The sequence below is a fragment of the Carcharodon carcharias genome, chromosome 1, assembly GCF_017639515.1.
Source record: "Carcharodon carcharias isolate sCarCar2 chromosome 1, sCarCar2.pri, whole genome shotgun sequence".
NCBI classification, from domain to species: Eukaryota; Metazoa; Chordata; class Chondrichthyes; order Lamniformes; family Lamnidae; genus Carcharodon; species Carcharodon carcharias.
The window spans coordinates 65,229,142-65,251,286 of record NC_054467.1 but is presented as its reverse complement, the minus strand read 5'-3'; the positions used below and the strand labels follow the sequence as shown (position 1 = coordinate 65,251,286).

The 22,145-nt window shown below is 43.3% G+C and overlaps 1 protein-coding gene across 3 annotated transcripts in view; it reads left to right on the top strand.

Moving 5' to 3' along the window:
* Nucleotides 1–22,145, top strand: part of nr3c2 (nuclear receptor subfamily 3, group C, member 2) — a 386,614-nt gene that overhangs the window by 260,263 nt on the left and 104,206 nt on the right. For all 3 annotated transcript variants that reach the window (XM_041196435.1, XM_041196272.1, XM_041196345.1), the window contains exon 4: nucleotides 21,945–22,061. In XM_041196435.1, the coding sequence (XP_041052369.1) occupies nucleotides 21,945–22,061 (117 nt within the window). The remainder of the gene's footprint in view (nucleotides 1–21,944; nucleotides 22,062–22,145) is intronic.

Below are 22,145 nucleotides of genomic sequence, written 5' to 3'. Positions count from 1 at the left end.
TACGAGGGCTTCATCCACGTCATTGTAGGCTTCGAAGACCTCCTCACTCTCATCCCCATTGGCGTACCCCTCATCAGAGGAGACCTCCAGCTCTTGAATGTCCTCAGCCAGCTCCTCTCCCTGTTGGAGCATCAGTTTATAAAGGGTGCAGCAGGCAACGACGATGCGTGACTCCCTCTGTGGACTATATTGCAGGACTCCACCTGACCGTTCCAGAACTAGAACCTCATTTTCAGCACCCCGATGGTTTGCTCCACCAAGTTGCGAGTTGCAGCACCAGCCTCATTATACCTTTGCTCTGCTGCAGTCCGAGGCCGCTACATGGGTGTCATCAGCCACATCCTCTGTGGATAGCCCTTGATCCTGAGGAGCCATCCCTGCAGCTTCTGTGGACCTTGGAAGACTTCAGGAATCTGTGACCGACTAAGGATGTAGGAGTCATGCACAGTCCCTGGAATCTGTGTGCAGACCTGCAGGGTGCGTTTGTGGTGGTCGCACACCAGTGAATTGAAGCCCTTGTGCTTGAAACAGTAGACCGTATGTTGCGACTGAGATATCAGTGACACGTGAGTGCAGTCGATGGCACCCTGCACCTGTGGGAAACCTGAGACCTGGGCAAATCCAATTGATCTTGCATCCTGGTCCCGGGCGAAATGCACAAAGTTGTGCACCCTCGCGAAGATGGCATTGGTGATCTCATAAATTCATTTATGGGTGGAGGCTTGCAAGACCCCACAGAGGTCACTTGTGGAGCCCTGAAAGGAGCCACTGGCGTAGAAATTGAGCGTTGCAGTCACTTTCACTGCCACTGGTAGTGGATGCCCTCCATGACCCGATTGCGCCAAATCCTGCAGCAGCTGGAGATGTGGCCAACCAGTTGCCTAGCCATGTGCAGTCTTCCGTGACACTGGTTCTCGGTTATCTGCAGGAAAGAAAGGTGGTGTCTATAGACTCTGGGTCTAGCTAGGCTCTAGCGACAGCTCGCTGTGGCTCTTCGGTGGCATGTGCTGGAGCCCCAGCCCCCCAATCTTCCAGATGGTGCTGCTCCTCCCTCTGCACAGCCAGGTGCCTCAGTCACTCTCTTCTCTGCTGTCTTCAGTCTCTGAAAGTCATGAGGCATACGGCTCATTCACCAGGCTCCATGATCCTGATGTACTTCTCCAGCAGGATGAAAGTGAGAGATGCATGGTTAACATGGGTGTACTAATAACCTGCCTTGGTTAAGTCTGAAGGCCCTTTAATGCAGTCCAGAGAATGCTGGCTGCCACTTGGATGGCCAGAGATTAGTGCACTGCATTGATGCCCAAAACCCCACCCACCTCCGCCCCACTCCACCTGACTGATTGGCGGCAGCTTTGCCCATTGGACTGCATGCTGTGCTCTCAGCTCAGGTGCAGGCATTCGCCTAACCCACATCTCAAGGCTGCACTGTTAGCTTGAACCATGGGGGAGACTGGTCCAAACCGGGATGATGACATTGCAAGGGGCTGTGAGTAGCCCCACCAGTAACTGCTCCATGGCCAGCATTAGCAAGGAGATTGTACAACTTGCCCAGCTATCCAACTGTTCTACAGTTCACTAAAATGCTCATTAGTTTGCAGTATTTGCCCGAGGAGTGAAAAGCTGTGGAGCATTTAGTGGCACTTTGATGATTCTGTGATGATGTTGGGAATGGCATTAAACAGGAAATTAGAGAAGCATGCAATAAAGGAGCATCTGTAATTATGGGTGACTTTAATCTGCGTATAGATTTGGGCAAATCAAATTAGTAACAATACCATAGAGGAGGAATCCCTGGAGTGTATACGGATGGTTTTCTGGACCATTACATTGAGGAACCAACAAGAGAACAGGCCATCCTAAACTAGGTATTGTGTAATGAGAAAGGAATCATTGGCAATCTGTGCGAGGCCCCTTGGGGATGAGCAACCATAATATGATAGAATTCTTCATCATGATGGAGAGCAATGTAGTTGATTCTGAGACTAGGGTCCTGAATCTTAATAAAGGAAACTACAATGGTATGAGGCATGAGTTGGCTATGATGGATTGGGAAACGTTCCTTAAAGGGATGACGGTGGATAGGCAATGGCAAACATTCAAAGAGCACATGGGTAAACTGAAACAATTGTTTATTCCTATCTGGCACAAAAGTAAAACAGGAAAGGTGGCCAAACCATGGGCTTAAAAGGGAAATTAGAGATGGTATTAGATTCAAGGAAGAGGCATACAAATTGGCCAGAGAAAACAACAGACCTGAGGATTGGGAGCAGTTTAGAATTCAACAAAGGAGGACCAAGGGATTGATTAAGAAGTGGAAAATAGAGTACGAGAGTAAGCTTGCGGGGAACATAAAAACTGACTGTAAAAGTTTCTATAGGTATGTGAAGAGAAAAAGATTGGCAAAGACAAATGAAGGTCCCTTACAATCAGAAACAGGGGAACAAAGAAATGGCTGACCACCTAAATACATACTTTGGTTCTGTCTTCACAAAGGAGGACACAAATAACATACCATAAATGTTGGGGAACACAGAGTTTAGTGAGAGGGTGGAACTGAAAGAAATCAGCATTAGTAGGGAAATGGTGGTGGAGAAATTGATGGGATTGAAGGCCAATAAATCCCCAGGCCCTAATAATCTACATCCCAGAGTACTTATGGAAGTGGCCCTAGAAATAGTGGATGCATTGGTGATCATCTTCTGAGATTCTATAGACTGTGGAACTTTTACTACAGATTTGAGTGTAGCTAATGTAACCTGACTATTTAAAAAGGGAGGTAGAGAGAAAACAGGGAATTATAGACCAGTCAGCCTGATGTCCGAGTGGGGAAAATTCTAGAGTCCATTATAAAAGATTTAATAGCTGAACACGTGGAAAACAGTGGCAGAATCGGACAGAGTCAGCATGGATTTATGAAAGGGGAATCTTGCTTGAAAAATCTACTGGAATTTTTCAAGGATGTAACTAGTAGAGTTGATGAGGGGGAGCCATTGGATGTGGTTTATTTGGACTTTCAGAAGGCTTTCGACAAAGTCCCACATAACAGATTGGCGTGTAAAATTAAAGCGCATGGGATTGGGGGTAGTGTATTGAGATGGATAGGAAACTGGTTGACAGACAGGAAACAAAGAGTAGGAATAAAAGGGTCTTTTTCCGAATGGCAGGCAGTGACTAATGGGGTACTGCAGGGATCGGTGCTGGGTCCCCAGTTATTCACAATATATATTAATGATTTAGATGAGGGAACTAAATGTAATATCTCCAAATTTGTAGATGACACAAAGCTGGGTGGGAGGGTGAGCTGTGAGGAGGGTGCAGAGATGCTTCTGTGTGATTTGGACAAGCTGAGTGAATTGGCAAATGCATGGCAGATGCAGTATAATGTGGATAAATTTGAGATTATCCACTTTGGTAGCAAAAACAGGAAGGCAGATTATTATCTGAATAAATTGAGAGAGGCGGATGTCTTGCTGTAATTGTACAGGGCCTTGGTGAGACCACACGTGGAATATTGTGTGCAGTTTTGGTCTCCTTATCTGAGGAAGGATGTACTTGCTATAGAGGGAATGCTGCAAAGGTTTACCTGACTGATTCTTGGAATGGCGGGACTGACATATGAGGAGAGATCGAGTCGGTTAGAATTATATTTGCTGGAGTTCAGAAGAATGAGGGGGGGTCTCATAGAAACTTATAAAATTCTAACAGGACTAACTAGACAGGGTAGATGCAGGAAGGATGTTCCCAATGGTGGGGGAGTCCGGAGCCAGGGGTTACAGTCTGAGGATACGAGGTAGACCATTTAGGACTGAGATGAGGAGAAATTTCTTCACTCAGAGAGTGGTGAGCCTGTGGAATTCATTACCCCAGAAGGTAGTTGAGGCCAAAACATTGTATGTTTTCAAGAAGGAATTAGATATAGCTCTTGGGGCGAAAGGGATCAAAGGATATGGGGAGAAAGCGGGAGCAGGCTATTGAGTTGGATGATCAGCCATGATTATAATGAATGGTGGAGCAGGCTCGAAGAGCCAAATGGCCTACTCCTCCTAGTTTCTATGTTTCCACGTATTTCTTGAGTAGGCAGGGAAGCCAGAGGCTGGACCCCAATTATATCAATGTGACTGCACCTGAACTGTCTTAGCTGCACTTTATACAAGGTGTCCCCAGTGTGTGGCCGTTTCACTTGTCCACACGCCCTCCACCACCCGCACGTACTTGTGCACAACCCTGGGATCTAAGGTAAAATGGCACGTAGAATCCAAAGTTGACTGAAAGGCAGGAAGCAGAGGGCGATGGTGGAGGGAAAGTTCTGTGACTGAAAGTCTGGTTCCATATGGGGCTCCGCAGGCCTCGGTGCTGGGGCCCTTGCTGTTTGTGGTGTACATAAATGATTTGGACTTAACTATTGGAGGTATGATCAAGAAGTTCACAGATGACATGAAATTTGGTAGGGTGTTAAATAGTGAGGAGGATAGCCGTAAACTGAAGGAGGATATCAATGGACTGGTCAGGTGGGCAGAGCAATGGCACATGGAATTCAACCCAGAAAAGTGTGAGGTAATGTACTTGGGGAGGGCTAACAAGGCAAGGGATTACACTATGAATGGTAGGACCCTGGGAAGCACTGAAGATCAGAGGGAGCTTGGTGTACACATCTATTGATCCCTGAAGGTAGCAGGGCAGGTGGATAAGGTGGTTAAGAAGGCATATGGGATACTTGCCTTTATTAGCCGAGGCATGGAATACAAGAGCAGGGAGGTTATGTTGGAGCTGTATAAAACGCTGGTTAGGTCATAACTGGAGTACTGTGTGCAGTTCTGGTCACCACATTATAGGTAGGTGCAATTGCACTAGAGAAGGTGCAGAAAAGATTTACCAGGATGCTGCCTGGGCTGGAGGGTCTGAGCTATGAGGAAAGATTGGATAGGCTGGGGTTGTTTTCCTTGGAGTGGCGAAGGTTGAGAGAGGACCCGATAGTGTATAAGATTATGAGGGATATGGAGATGGTGGATAGGATGGCACTGTTTCCATTATTAAGGGATCAATAACCAGGGTGCATAGATTTAAGGTAAGAGGTAGAAGGCTAAGAGGAGAGTTAAGGAAAAATTTTTTCACCCAGAGGGTAGTGGGAGCCTGGAATTCACTGCCTGAAAGAGTGGTTGAGTCAGAAACTCTTGTAACATTTAGGAAATGTTTAGATATTCACTTGCATTGCCATAGCCTCCAGGGCTATGGGCCAAGTGCAGGAAAATGGGATTAGTGTAGTCAGACCTTTGTTGATGGGGCGGACACGATGGGCTGAATAACCTTCTTCTGTGCTGTAAACGTCTATGACTATGAGTCTTCAACCTCAGAACAGCTCTTGCAACCCCACCCCCATATTGCCTCAACCACAGGGCAGCCCTTGCCCCCCCTCAACAAATCGCCTCAACCACAGGGCAGCCCTTGCCCCCCCCCACCCAAAACATTCCTCAACCTTGAAGTCCAACAGGTGACCCGGGTGAGCACGCCGCAATGTTAATGTGTACTCATCTCCATGTTCCCCTCAACGTGCAGCCCCCGCCATGTGCGCGCCTGTTGTAAGTTGTTGTGAAGCATGTCGGCATGATTATGAGTGGACAATCCAGTGAAAGAGGGATGATTCCAGTGGGCTGGCCTTATAATGATATGCTGATGTATCACAATGAGGTTCCTGACATTCAATGGCAGGAAATGTGGCCTGCCATTGGTGGGCAGAGCGAACGACATTATGAAACCAAGTTTTAGGTTTCTCACCATGTTGTCCACTCTCACCACCGAACATGGCTGAAGCCAGCGAGCATGGAAAATCCCAGCCTCAGTCTGTTCAATCTTTCCTAATATTTGTATCTGCCATCTCTGGTACCAAACTTGTAAATCTTTTAAGCACCATGTCCATTTCATGGTATGGAGACCAGAATTATGCACCGTACTTTAAATGAGACCTGATTAGGGTCTTGTACATAACTTCACTACTTTTGAACATCATTTTTGATAAAACATTCCTCTGTTTTCTACACTTTATACTTTGGATTACTTACATTGAATATCATTACAAACTGGGCAACAATACATCTTATATCTACAAAACTTGCCTCCTTTATTTTTGAGTCACTTCAATAGAGCTACATGTAAATTAAATTGGAATATGGTAAGCTTATCTAAAAACAATTAAATAGGGCTATAATAGAAACTTATTTCTCATTTAAGCATCCTCCACACACCCTGTAAAAGTATCAACTAAATTGATTGGGTCTGGACAAACAATGGCTTAGAAATTGGTTATTGTCAAAATGTACAATATTGCAAACAGCATGTACATGCACATTCCGCGCCAAAAGTACACCATTCGCTACTTAGTTAGGGCAGAAAAAGAGGCGTACAGGGCCCTTGCCTGAATAGGCATTAGCCCCTTCGCATATGCTGATAAGAGACCTAAGACCTATTTAAGACCATGTTAACAAGATTGAATGTAGTTGACGCTGAGAAACTGGTGTGCATGCAGCCTAACAAATGATTCTGAAAGGGACTGCTGGAGACTACCAACAATAAGCTAGAGATGTTAAGAAATATTTAACTGGAATTGGAGTAGGGAGAAGCAGAAGTGCTTCATCTGGCTGCACTGAGCATCAAAGACTTTTGATGACTTCCCCTTGGCACCCTCCCGATTACCTAATTGTCTTCCTCACTCCCCAGAACCAGACTCACTTAATTAAGGTTTAAGATGCAATGATGGATTTACCTTGGGTATATCCATTTTGGCATAGAGATGTGCTTATCAATTATGTAAAATGCCATAGATGAAATTGTAAACAGATGGTACAGGATCATTCCCAATTCCTTATAAAGCTCAATGACCTGTATCAGTTCATTTTTGTTAAGTTAAAAGCTTTTGTTTGTCTTTCTCCTTACATAGCACCTTCAAGTACAGTGATTATGACAACAGACTAACAACCCAGAGAACATGTGGATAATTTTGACTTTAGGTGATAGTAAAAAACATGTTTTAACAGTCTGGCCACCTGCTGAACATTTTGCCTGCTTTTTGTTTCCATTGACTTTAATCATCCTGTGTAGAACATGTATTTCATGAGAAGAATGAAAGAGAACTGTATCTTTGATTCAAAATCTCTTCTGGTTCCAGTTCCTGTTCCTCAGTCCTCACTGTGATTCTGTCTTCCTGGTGCTTAATGAACAAATGTTGAGGGCTTAGCATCCTGAGGCTAATTTTTCACTTAGTTGATGATTTCTATAAAACTATATGCATTGCATAATCAGGGAGCCATAATAGTAGGAAACAGTAAGGGATCAATTGTCAGTGATGCTGTAGAGGAATGCTCCTGTCCAAAAACAGGGCAAGGAAAGCTAGTGGAAAGTAAAATAAAAGTTTTTTTCTCAATTTTCTCGGCTCATTAGAAGCACATCACACTTGTGTCAGACGCTGTCCATTCCATAGTTCAGCGATAAAGAGTGAACAAATGGATTGTTTCCTGGGGAATCTATAGCCTGACATCCACTGTGTCTCCCTTTATTAGTACATCAAGTTTAGCATTTCTCTTCATGAAATAGTCTGCAGGGCATATGTGATATTCACATTTTCAGGCTCATACACCGTCCGCCTGTCTCTCATTGTTGACTTTGACTCCTGGCAATTAACAACACCCTGCCCCTTCATTAATCAGATCAGTTCGTTTCTCTGTGAACTGGAATTAGCTTTACAGAACTAAAAAAATTGTCAAGCTCTAGTTACAAATGAAGCAAACTGCAATGACTTGGAAGCCAGCATCAGCATGTTCTTTCTGGTAATAATTCTTCTATTCACTGTCATAGTTGAAAATTATATTGTTAGTATGCTTTTTTGTCCAGATTTCCCGGCTCATAGAGATATCTTAGTGTCTTGTGAATCCGTTTATATTTTGCTTCAGTGGCCTTGCCTAATTATTTATTCGAATCAGTTATAATTCTGTCTGAATTCATTATCTACTTTCAATTCTCTTGTTTTCAAAATCTCATTTTCAAGTTTTTTTAACCATTACTCAGTATAAATACTTTATATTATATATAATTATATATTTATATATTATATATAATATATAGTTATATATTTTATATTATGTATATTATATAAAATATATTGTATTATATTATAACCATTACTCAGTATAAATAATTTATATTAGCTTTATCAACTGATCATAATTTTGAACATTTCTGCTAGGTTGAAATTTCACTTTCAATGAAAGTAAGTTCAACATTCGTAACACTATCTCATAATTTAGATCCCAAAGATCTGATATCACCCTGATTGTGCCCCCTGCTCCTTCTCATAGAAAGTAATATCCCTCTGACAGGATGGTGACCAATACTTTGCATAGGATCAGTCCAAACTCTGGTCTTAAATGGTAACACCTTTTCTTTTTGTTCATGCTCCACTAATGTAACGCAGTACTTCTATATTTTTCAAGTGAGATAAACATTGAGTTCGATAAATACACAATAACCTCAGATTCCTGTTTCCTCTAAAATGTATTGAATGAATTGACGATTCCATTCAACACTTCCTTCCTATTTTTGATTCCTTGACCCATACTGACGTATTTTATCTTTGTCCACATAGCCATAAACTGGATCAATGTATTAAAAGATTGGAATTATAGTCAGCAAGGCCTCTGGCTTCATGTGTGCTTACCTGTCTGCAGCCTGCCTGCTTGTTTGACTGCAAAGGTCACTTTGTTACCTTATTGCTTACTTACATCCTGACATATTGCCCCCACAAGTGTCTGCCATCTTCCTCGTTCATCACCCACCCAAAAGCTTTGCAGCCCACCTATCCATCTGCTTTCCAGCACAGTTGCTCACCCACACACTCAACCCAAGTGTTTTCAGACATAGTTGGTCACCTGCCTATCCCCTGTGCTTTTCAGCAAGCCTGCCTATTCAGCCTTGCACTCCGATCTGTTCCCAGGCTGCTGGCTGGCCTTCCTTTTAGGCTGTGTGAATGCATCCTGACTGATCATCATAGGTGTCTGCCCTCAGCGTTTCCCATCTCACTCACGTGACTGAGTACTTCTCACCATTAAAGAGGCGAAAAGGAGGAGGAGAAGCATGAAAAAGAGTCAAAAGTAAATACGGAAGTGAAATAGCAAGAGACTAAGAGGGACGTTAGAAAGTGAGAAGTGATGGAGAGAATGAAAAGCATAGGGAGAATGGAACAGAGAGAAAAGAAGCAGGATATAGATGGTATAGATGTGAGTGATGGACATGGAGGAGGAAGGGATCTAGAAGTGGTGGAAAGAGCAGAAAAACAGTGAGAGATGCTAAGAAGCAGAGGAGAGACATAAGTGAAGGTGAAATATACTGATAGAATTGGAAGACAAGGAGAGGAAAAGAAACAAGTGAAAGAGACAAAGGGAGAAATTAACTTGTTTCAGACTTATTTTGCTTTAATCTTGGTGGGAGGAGCACTGACGGATTTGTTTTTCAATGTTGAATTGAATTAGATTACTCTCAGTGTTATTTATTATCAGGGATGGACAAGTTGTTTGAAAAAGCTGTGAGCAAATTTGATCTTAAAAATATGAAACTAAATATTTTGGTCTGGGGCTTCAGATTTTGGTCCAGTAAGATTTAGTACTAACATGTTAATTATTCTCAGTCTCCACCGGCACCTGTGGTTTCTCTTGGCAAAAATATTTAAACAGCCCATTCATCTCTTCCTTCTCTGCAGAGTCTCTTGCTCAATGCTTATGTTTCTGAACATCACCACTGCCTCCGTTGTATCACCTCCATCATACTTCTGGCCGGCTTGCTTGCGATCATTTCCAGGATCTGGCCACTTCCACTCCTGGGCTAATACTTCTGCACTGAGGCACAGATTTTTACTCCCAGGTTGGGAGCACAGAGATGGGACATTTCCTGGCTCTGCCAACCAACCTGGGAAAAAGAGGCTCGGGTCGGATTTTTGTTCGGTTGGGGGGGGGGTGCTGGATTAGAAGTCAGGTCCACTGTCCCCAGAACGAGTGTGGAGGCTGCCAGCTGTGGAGGTTGGCTGGGCAGAAGGTCTGCCTCTGTGGTCCTGCATTTTACTGAAGTTATTAAAAAGATGGTTAAAATAAAAAAACAGCCCTCACCCCCTCCCACTGCCTCAAACATCCCATGCCCCAACCCATGCCACCTCATGACCCCCCACCCAACCCCATGGCCCTGCATTCCCCCTATGCCACCATATACTGCTCTACAGTTTTTTAATAGCTTTGACAGTTCTTTGACAGATTAACAGTTCCAATGAGTTTATTCCCATTTTACACACATTCATGTCTAATTTTAACACTCTAAAGGGGCACCTGACTAACCCTAAAGGGTGCATTATGTCTCCCAAAGGTGTCCTGGGACCATATCCAAAGGGGTACTTTACCTCTCCAAAGCGATACCCTAGCCAACCAAACCAATCCACAAGGTTCGCACATAGTCCTACTAGCTCTAATCTGCACACTTCGGGTTTCAGAGACCTACCTCACCAAAATCACATGCGATTGGAGGCAACTGCTGATTTATATGGGCAACCACCTCCATGAACCATGGATGTGTGATTTATAACCCACCCCCATCCCCTTCCCCCGTGAAAATGGTGGAAGCCAGGTTTGAGGGTGGGACTTCCGGATTTGGGCATCTGCCGGCTTTTTGTGAAAACTCAGGCCTGAGTCTACACTTGGGGCGTGACTCTATGCTTGTATTTGCCCTATGTCTAAAGGGTGGTCGGAATTTTATTGGCGTAAAAGGGGCCCCGGCAATGGGCCAAAAGCCAGGGACGATGTTGTCTCAGCTGTTCGTGGGACCTTCAGCCATATTTTTTGGCCATCTGGCCGTCAGGGCAGCTGCACCTTAAAAGATGGGTGCCCGACCCCAGGATCTGCAGGCCAATCGGAGGAGTGGCAGCTCATCAGTCTCAGCAGCTCCACTGGATAAGGATAATAGATAGAAAAGAATGGGAAATGTTCCATTCTCCAGCACATCAATCATTTTGATGAACACAGAATTGATTGAACATAAACAAAAAATTGTTCAAGGGCTTTATGGGCTTCAAATATAAATTTTTACTTTGGCTGTTTTACCCAGAGGTGCAATGGCCAGGCTTTGGTATCATTGGACTGAAAATAAATATTTAACTTTAAGGATTGCCATTTCTATTTTAGTAATAAGTGATGCATTAGGCTAAAAATATGTCAGTGATATTTGTAGACAAACACAATGTATTCATATGATCACTAATCTATTTTGACAGAAGCATTAATCTATTAAAATATTAGGGAGTGTAATATCATACGCTGGCGGTAATTTCTGTTAACAGTTTTGACCCTAGAAGAGCAACTAACCAAACAGAAAATATAGACCATAACATTGCATTTACACAGCATCCTCTTTAAGAACTAGGCTAGGTGTTCAAGTTTCATAGATTTAGCTTCACAAATGTCAGAAGCAGGAATACAAAAGATTCACAGAGTACACCAAAATAGGAGTGTTAACATGTCAATATTTCTTTTTGCCTGATTTATGATCATATGGTCTATCAACTACCTTGTTTATTTTAATTAAAGTTTTTCAATTTTGCACTCTTCACATCTGTAACACTTGAGTTACTGTTATGTTTTTGTCACATGTTTTTTGTCAACATTTTTCCATTAAAAATTCTACCTAATGGAATTTCCTTATGTAAAGTTGGCATGCAATAATTATAAATCCCAATAGTGGAGGCACTGTTGTGCCTTTGCCTCTTGTCACCCAGCCCTCAAGCCTATGTTAACACTCGAGGTCTGAATTTTCGCTCCTGGGTGAGGGACATAGAGTAAGGACGTTTCTCAGCTCTACAAGCCCGGCTTGGAAGAAAGTGCCCCAGAAGTTGGGACTTTAGTTCAGGGTTGGCAGGATCCTCTGGAAGTCTGGCCGGGCAATCCCAGAATGGGTGCAGAGATGGGCTGGGCAGAAGGCCTGCCACAGTGCACTTCACTGCCCTCCCCCCACACATTCCCCTTGTCCCAGCCATGCCAACCCTTGCCACCTCATTCCTCATGCATGCTACTCACCTCCAGGGTCCTTTATAGCCCTTATGCCAACTTTGTGCCAACCCATTCCCCTCTACCCACCACCATTTATCCTGACACCTACCATGCCAACTCACCCAGTATCCACAAGGGGCAACCTCAGGAGCCATGCTGAGATTAAATAAAATAAAGTTATAAATGTTTATGATGTTATTTTAAGACAAGCTCAGTCAATAAAACCCATCCACTACATTTATATTTCTTCAATTACATAATCTCGTATTAGAACAAGCAAGTGCTTAATCCCTTATAAAAACAAGCCTTAGAATTCATAGTCCCGCTTCAAAGAGTCCAGAACCTCTTGGAGCTGTCGATCAAACTGTGAAATAGAAAGCACCCCACTATGATAATGGAGGGTTGTGAAATCAGTCATGCAGCATAAATCCAGTAATGAATTTTAATTTAATCTCAGGCTTGTGTCAACAGAGTTAAACAGCAGCCAGTGATTTTTTTTAACACTCCACACAGTTTATTCAGTGATTTAAAGGGCAGAAATTTTAAATGCCTTGGCAGCTTGACAGTTGCTTTTGACAGTTATTCTTGACACTTTTCACATTTGTGATGGTTTTGACAGTTCTTCTTGACAGTTGCTTTTGACATTTCTTGCTTGACAGTTTTAACAGTTCCTCTTGGCAGTTCCTCTTGAAAGCTCTCTTGACAGTTTCAATAGGTTTATGCACTTTTTTAATGCACATTCATTTCCACTTTTAACAATCACAAAGAGGACCTTACCTCTCCTGAAGGTGTCCCTGGATCATATCCAAAGGGGTATACTATATCTCCAAAAGGGTACCCCACCTCTCCAAAGGACTCTGCAAAGTTTAGATCTCCTCCTATCAGGTCTAATCTGCACATGTCATGTTTCCCACTCCTGGCTAACAAAATTCAGACATGACTGGCTGTTTTATATGGGCAGTTGCCTCAGTGAAATGCGCATGGTCCATTCCCACCCCTGTGAAAATGATAGGTGTTCTATTTGGGGGAGGGACAACCGTATTTCGGTTTCTTCCACCATCTTCATAGGGATGGAGAAGCTCTCCGTCATTGGGAAAATTCAGGCCCTAGTTTCAGTTTCCTTTCTAACTACTAGATTCTCAGCTACCCTGTTGGCATCACTCCTGCTGTTTGTTCACTTCCTGGACTAAAGGCTAGCCCAATGCTCCATTCCTGTTCACCTAACACTATTTTTTCATGAGAGGCCCATCGCATTTCTTAGTACTGGCTAATAAAAACGTTGCTGTATATATTTGTGTAAAGGTCAAATTTTTGAGGCCAATTTTTTAGGCCCAAAGTAATGGGGTCGACTTATTTATGGGTAATGTTTCTAAGGGGTTGTCGTACATGTTTGATTTAGGTCCAAGTGAAATCCAAAAAAGACTGATGCAGTGAAATAAAATAAAAACCAACAACATTGAATATTTAATAAACACATCATGGTTTCTCATTCATAATGTGATTACTTTAGTAATTTAAATAAATACAATATTTAAAGGTATATGTATTTTAAGCATTTATTTACTGGTACTCATTTTCATTAGTAGTTTTACCTTTTCAATTAAATTAAATCATTAACATCTGCTTTGGTTCTGAAGTTTTTGGGTTTTGATCCCTGATAATCCAAGTTCGAGATTTATACAGGCTATATGAAAAATTAGTTTTTAGGCCAATTTGACACGATTAAACATGTGTATAGGGGTGAAACATTATCAGGGGTGGGTTGGAATGTGGGGTTGAGGTTACAATCAGATCAGCCATATTATTGAATGGTAGAGCAGGCTCGAGGGGCCAAATGGCCTACTCCTGCCCCAAATTCGTATGTTCACATGTAATACTAGCCTGCGGCCAAGACTTTGAGATAAAATTTTGGGTCTTAAAAGTCACATGCTGATGATCATGGCCAAAATGTCTGAATTTGCTACAAATACCGAGGCCCAGATTTTCGCTCCCGGGTCAGGTGCACAGAGACAGGAGAATTTCTGGTTCTGTGAACCCCGCCTTTAAAAATGGCCTTCTGCAGCTCTGATTTTTGCTCTGAGGGCCAGGCTGGATTAGAAGTTGGGCCTCCTGTCCCAGACAAGTGCAGTATCTCCCAGGCACAGAGGTGAGCTGAGCAGAAGGCCTGCCTCTGTGCTCCAGCACTTTGTTGAATTAAATTTTATAAAAAATTGAAATAAAAAAGCCCTCACCCCTCGCCCCCTCATCCCCATACACTCCCCATGCCCCATCCATGCCAACCTATGCTGCTCCTTCCCACACCCTCATGGCCCCTCATATGCCCTATGCCAAACAATGCCCCTCTACCCACTCCCAACCCATTATGCCCCCTCATACACAAGGCTCTTTATAGCCCATATGCCAACTTAGTGCCAACTCATGCCAATACATGCCCAACTTTGCCCTTAACCCTTCCATGACAACTCACCTGGTATCCTTTGGAAGTTCTTTAACAGCTTTGACAATTCTTTGACAGGTCTGACAATTCTTTGACAGCTTGATAGTTCTTTGACAGTTTTGCCAGTTCAAATGAGTTCATGCATTTTTTACTCACCATCATGTTTACTTTTAAAAACTCAAGTGGTGACTTACCTCTCCCAAATGTGTCCTGGGACAATATCCAAAGGGGTACCTTACCTCTTCAAAGAGGTATCCTGCCTATACAAACGAAACCACCAAGTTCAGACCAACTCTTACTTGGGGCAAGATTTTGCCCTTGGCAGGAAGCCGACCGCCACCCCTGATCAGCACCGCACTGCAATTTTATGCAGATGGGCCAATTAAGGCCTGCCCAGCATGGAATGCGAGCGACAGTGCTGCCTGTGTGGGCAGGAGGAGGAGGGCGAGCAGGCCTAGTGCATACTTCCTGCCTGTGTGCAGAAGAGCGCTTCAATCTCCCTGAGGCACGGAGCTGCCTCAGTGAGATGAAGCACTGTTTAAAACAACTAATGAACAAAATAAAAATGTCATAAAGCATGTCCACACATGTGACTCTGTCACATGAGTAGGGACATATTTTTAATTAAACTGTAAAATTTTTATTTTATTTTTATTTGCTATGAGGAGCCTCTTCCTGCCCATGGATGAGGTTTCCTAAAAAGTGCAAAGGCCGCTTGGCATTTTTCCCTGCCCGCCAAATGTAAGGTTGGACGGGCAGCATAAATTTGAATTTAAGTATCTTTTTAATGGCCTTAGTAGGCATTTTAATTATCGGTGGACATGCTGCCGACTCTGGCGCACGCCCGCCGAACAAAATATCACAGGACTATGCGATGACGTCGGAATGCTAGCCTGACAGCATCGTGTGTCATTTTATGCTCGGCCAGGTCAGGTGCGCATCTGCTTGCCGAGCTCAATATCCTGCCTCTGGTGTAATTTGCACACTCTGGGATTCACATTTCTGAGCCACAGAAGCTGGGAGGAAGTTGGTGATTGAGATGGCCATCTACCTCCATGAACTGTGCATGAGTGAACCCCGGCCTGACTCCTGTCCTGCCTCTGTGAAAATAGTAAGTTCCATGTTCAGGGGTGGGACTTAGAATTTTCGGGCTCTCCCACCATTTTTGCCATGATGGTGAGGGTCTCCGTCATGGCAAAAATCTGGGCCTTAGGGACTAAAAATACCAAACTGATAGGGGATGACTGTTCAAGCTCAATTTCCAAATTTGAAAGGCTGAGAAGGCTGTGCTGTCTATTTTATGTAATATGGTACCTATGAATATAGAACTGAAATAAACTGATTTAGCATCCACAGTATTTTGCTTTTATCTTGATTTAATGTACATACTCTTAAATAACTTTTATGTTTTAAAAGTGCATTTTGGAATTCTATATATTATGCTTCTGTCACAAAGTCAAAAGTCAAGAAAGCAGAGATATAAGGTAAAAAGACCCAAGGGCAAGAAAATTACTAAGGCACCTACTAATACAAGAAGCACAGAGAAATGAAGGGATCTGCAGTGGAAGGTAGAAGGTTTCATTGCTTCTTATGGAGTTGAAAGAAACATTTTTCAATTGATTTCTATAAAGATTGTGGCCTGTTATTGCGATAGAAATAATGGTGAGGACATCAGCACTCACTGTTATTCAAATGTAAATTGGACAGCAACTTCCAGTTTCTTTGTATGTGCAGTTAAACATGGAAATACTGATGTTGCTGTCTAATACGCTTAGCTGCTTTCAAAGTTGTGTTCTGGCGGTATCTCACCGAGAGACTCAGCATTAAAATACATGGAACAGCACGAAGTTGCTGTATTTACCTGATAGATATCTAGTGAACTCACCAGAAAAGGTTAAGGTTTGACAACTCCAGAATAAAGAACTTTTTAACTATTTAATTATTGCCTAACAACCTCTTTGGCACTGAAAATTAATTTCTACTTGGGCAAGTGCAAGTGTAATAAATGGCTGGTGCCATTTATTCACCACCGATATTATTTTGGAGTCGACAGAAACAGAGGGAATGGCCTGGCTCAGAAACGGGATTGCTAAACCAAAGGCTCACTCCCATCATTCAGTTGACAGACTGGAGAGAGACCAGCACCTCCAGAGGTATCAAGGTGCGTACAGTTTTGGCTGCAGAAGACCAAAAGTTCACTGCATTACAGATTTTGTAAATTTATCTGCATTTTTGGTTGGTTAGAAGTATGATCAACCATATTTTCTGCTGAGAGGTCACCTTTGCAGTCAATTGTTTTACTCAAGAAGCCAAGTAAATCTTAACTTGCGAATCTGAAAATTTGTGAGGTTTTTTTCACAAACCTACCGTTAGCATCTGTATATTCAGGTAGGTGCAGTCTATCATATCCAACACTCTGGAAAAGCAGCCAATACTTTTGCCATGTGGTCAACTGTTTTCCTGTGCTTAAATGAAAGGACACTACCCTTTCCTCCCATAATTTGTTATTCCAACACCATCTCCACCCCCCCCCTGCCCCCAAACACCCCCCACCACCACCACCGCCCCCCTCAGTATCTTTACCAATATTTATTCCTTAATCAACATCATTAAAAATACAGGTTATCTGGTCATTATCACATTGCTGTGGGAACTCGTTGTGCACTTCATTGGCTGTAAAGCAGTTTGGGAGCTCCTGAGGTCATGAAAGGCACAAATAAGAATTAAGTATTTCTCCCCAACTAATCCTTATAATCATCACATGTCAACTTGATGCTTATATTCAAAATTAAAGAGAAACTGACACTCACTAAAAATAAAATTCTATATATTTGCATCATTTATTTGCGAAATATGACTTTCAAAATATATTTTAATACTTCACACACCATAAACATATTAAATCCATAAACACATCCCACGATGCAATTAGTTTATGTCACATGTATTATTTATTTTATTATGATTTCTCTTTTTTGCAAACCTTATCAAGGAAGAATAGCTGCTATGTTGTGGTTGAGAGTAATTTTTTACATTGTTCAACATCTTACACAGAATGATTCAACATGGGGTAAAAGCTACACTTCATCGCAAAAGGGATACATACGGTTTAGGAAACATTGCTTGCTTATCCCTGCTATGAATGTTTCATCCATAATATGAGCCAGAAAGTAGTTTATACTCCAAACAACTCAACAAAGTTCAACTTCCACCTAATGCAGTGGGCCTGAATTTTCAGCTAGGCAAGTGAGGGCAGGGCCCGCTGGCCGAGGCGTAAAATGACACGGGGTGATGTCAGGCGTGCGTCATATAGATTTTCAGCGAACTTTCAAAGGCCTATTAAGGCCATTTAAATATCAATTAAAGTAATCAGTTGAGCTGCCCATCCAACCTTAAGGTTGGTGGGCAGGCGAAGTGCCCAAGCGGCCTTTGCATTTTTCACAGAACCTCATCTATGGGCGGATTGAGCTTTCATGAAGGGTTTATAAATTAAATAAATTTTTTCATTAATGTTCCTTGACATGGCCCAGCTCATGTGACACTGTCACATGAGGGGACATGTCCTAAAATATTTTTTCTTTATTTAAATTTTCAAATTTATTGGGCAGAATTTTCTGCCTTGTCGGGCTGAGGGGCCCGACCCAACTTCCGGCGGGTGGGGAGCCGATCCCTGCCGGAGAAGTGGGCCCTGTCACCATTTTAAGTGGGCAGGCCAGTTAAGGCCCGCCCAGCGTGACGTTTGCTGGGAAGCGCTATGCGCTTCCTGTGCAGGCGGTTGGGGGGGGGGGGGGGGGGGTTCCTCAAATGCAAGATGGGACATGTTAATAAGTTTCCCTGAAGCTTTAATAAATTTTTTTAAACCCTACATGAAACCTCATCCCGTCGGTGGATGAGGTTTCATGTTTTTTCAGAAGCCCGCTGGGGCTCCTGGCCTGCCCATCAACCTTAAGGTTGGACGGGCAGGTCCTTTAATTGTTTAAATGATCCTGTCAATGGCCTCAATTGGCGGACTTAGCTGATCTCGCTGCGCCCCCGCCTTCCTGAAAATTTAAATGGAGCGGGATGACGTCGGGGGTTCCTCTCTGATGTCATCCCGCGTCATTTTGCTGTCAGCAAGCGGGCCCTGCCCCCCCACTCGCTGATGGCAAAATCCAGCCCATAAACTGAGTCACGCACAGACCTCGACTCTGGGAAGCCCCCCCATCCCTCGCCCACTCAGTGCTCTGAGTGCACATCATGCTGAGCGGGCCTTATTTGGCCTGCCCACGTAAAATGGAGCCACAGACCCAATCAGGGTTGCCAATCGGGTTCACGCCCACTCCCACCCGCCCCAGCACAAAATCACCCTTATAGTGGCAGCAGTTCCAGTCTATAGTGCCCTAACCAAGTGACCATAAATTCGCAGTCAGACAATTCCACAAATGCTGTTTGTGCAAATTTAAAGGAATGCTTTATTTTTCTAAGACAATGTAAAATTTTGCAGGTCAAAAGATTCACAAAATATATCAAAATTTCATGTTAAGCAGCAGAAGTAGTAGAGAAATAATCGAGGGGAATTTTAATATGGATGGATGAATCAAATTGGGTGCAGGAGGGCGTTTAAATGCTTAAAAAGTGGAAGCATGCTGGGAAGTTGGCTCCAACCCACTAACATCCGGGTTTTGCTAAAACGGGATAAGGGGCAGCCAGCCAACCCACTCCTAAGAAGCAGGTTGGCATTTTAAAAATGATAACAAGGCTGGAAGCCTTGGGTTAAATGTGGTTGCTGTGCTTCAGAGGCCTTAGGAAATGGTGCAGCTGCTGCTAGGTGAGGATGGCCTTGGAAGAAGCAAGTGCCTTCAAAGCACTCGTTTCTGTACAGCATTCCTTTTCAGCTTGGAGAAGCAGGATTGCTTCCTCCCACAATCTCCCCACCTCAAGCTCTTCCTTTCACCATTGGACTTACCATCCCCCCAATTCAAAGCCTTTCCCCACCCAAGGAACGAACCCCCTCCCCCAACAACCTCATAACGCTGGACTGCAGTGCATTGCATACCCTTCCCCCCTCCCACAGTCAGGGATTGGTCACCCCTTGGGATGGGACGCTATCACTATGCACCACTCTCCTGCACACCTAAACACTGCCCCTCCCCCAACCTCACTAGGATCAGGGATTAGATCCCACCCTCTGTTGGGGATTGGGCGTCCTCCTCTGTTCAACTGGAAGCCAAGTCTGCCAATCAAGCTCGCCTGCCCAAATTTTTCACATGATACTGACCCCCTGCCAAACAACCATCAGTCCCAACATGTCAGAATGTTAAAATTCCCCCCATTGTGTCCCAGCTGTACTTCAGTTCACCAGCATCAGGGTCTTTTGGCAGCTACTGGATCTCATTCAATCATTGAATTCAAGAAAGGCTTCAAAGAAGGAGCCACCAATTTTTTTGGAATATCCTCTACATTTGGCATACATTCCCTCAGATAGGCATTTCAGAAACAAGTTGCAAGGCCCAGGAACACCACTTCTGACCTCATTTTGAAACTAATGCTGTGCCTGCATCTATTGCAACCACAGGCTTGAGTTATGTCCACTTCCAATGGACACAGGAAACTCCAGGGGAGGAACTGTGATGTAGCATGCTCAAGTTATCTGTGGCGCTTCCATTGTAATTACAGTTGTAGAGCACTTGAAGGACAATGGGCTTTTAATGCCATGAAATACATAGTTAGGCCATGCTCTTCAGTATTTCATTTTGCCCTATAGAAATCCGACTGCTTACTTCATAGTAAAGTTAACATATATAGTGGCTGTAGAGATCTGATGTGAGAGGTCCCTTTCTCCTCTTTGCTGTTCCTGGCAACTGAACATTTCTCAGGAACAGTGAAGAGGAAAACTGCTCATTTATGAGTGTTAACACAATTACTAAACAGTATTTAAATAGTTAATGAATAAGGATCAATGTGAAGTTATTATGTAAAGAACCATCAATTTCCTGCCTAGAAACTCCAAATGATGCACCACAGGCGCGCACCCGACCCAATCAGGAGTAAAATAGTGCACGCTGACATCAAGCAAGCATCCTGATGTCATCACACACTCACACAATATTTCGGTCGGCGGGCGTGTGCAAGAGTTGGCAGCACGCCCGCCAACAATTAAGGCCATTAGTAAATTAATTTGAACCTATTTTGCGCTGCACGTTCAACCTTATGGTTGGCAGGCGGGCGAATCGGCCAGGCGGCCTTTGGATTTTTTAGGAAACCTCATCCACGGGCAGGATGAGGTTTCCAACATTAATTTTTTTTTAAATGTTTTGACATAATTTTTATAACGTTTATGTTCATGTCAATGAATCTATGTTTGGTGCATGTTCCTAAGCTTTGTTTTTGATTTTAATATTCTTCAGCTCCCTGAGGCAGATCCTTGCATTCAGGAAGCTTTCAGTGTGCGCACCCCCGTGCACACACACACTTTTGCGCTTGCACTCCTCCCGCCCCCACCCCGGCAGCGCTGAGCTTCTCAGAGCGCCTTTCACACTGGCTGGCCGTTAATTGGCCAGATAGCGTGAAATTGCGGTTGGGAGGCCGATTGTGGGAGGTGGACCGTTTCCCGGCCGCACCCGGGCCCACCCACCATGCCCACCCGACCACCCAAAAATCCTGCCCATGGATATAATTTGGAATTATTGGTTTAATATGAGTGGGTTCCTGACAGTCCTGTTTTCTTTTACTTTATATAAGTATCTTATGCTTTAGGCCTTGAGGAACTCCTGATGAACTGGGGCCAAGGTAATTGGTCTCCAACAACCACAACCATCTTCTTTTATGCTAGGCATATTCTAACCAGTGGAGAGTTTTCCTCTTGATTCCCATTGACCTCAATTTTGATGGGGCTCCTTAATGCCACAGCCAGTCAAATGCTGCTTTGATATCAAGGGCAGCCACTCTCATCTTACCTCTGGAATTCAGCACTTTTGTTCAGGTTTGGACCAAGTTTGTAATGAGGTCAGGAGCCGAGTGGCCCTGGTGGACTCAAACCAAGCATTGTTGAGCAGGCTATTGCTGAGTAAGTGCTGCTTGATAGCACTGTTGATGAGACCTTCCATCATTTTGCTAATGATTGAGAGTAGACTAATGATGTGGTAATTAGCCTGATTGGATTTGTCCTGCTTTTGTCTTAGACGGTAAATACCTGAGTAAATTTCCTCATTGTTGGGTAGAAGCCAGTGTTGTAACGGCATTTTGTGATTGCAATTACTTTCCCCACATATGTTAATAAGGAATTGACACTGCATGTTCTGCTTTTGTTGCATTTTAAGTATTGAAGATGACAAATATCATATATTTGCTGAATGCACATATAATTCTGTGAACCATAAAACCAAACAACTGATATGCTGAAACGTGCTTGTGGAAATTTTATTTTTATTAACTTATTACATTTTGCTTTTTTTTAGGGCAACAAAATTACTTATGTGCAGGAAGAAATGACTGCATTATTGACAAAATCCGCAGAAAAAACTGCCCAGCTTGTCGATTACGCAAGTGTTTTAAAGCAGGGATGAACTTGGGAGGTAATATTTTCCTTCTTTGAGTAAACTTTAACATACAGGAACAGTTTTAGTTATTTGTTAGTTACCAATTGTCTTTGGACCTAT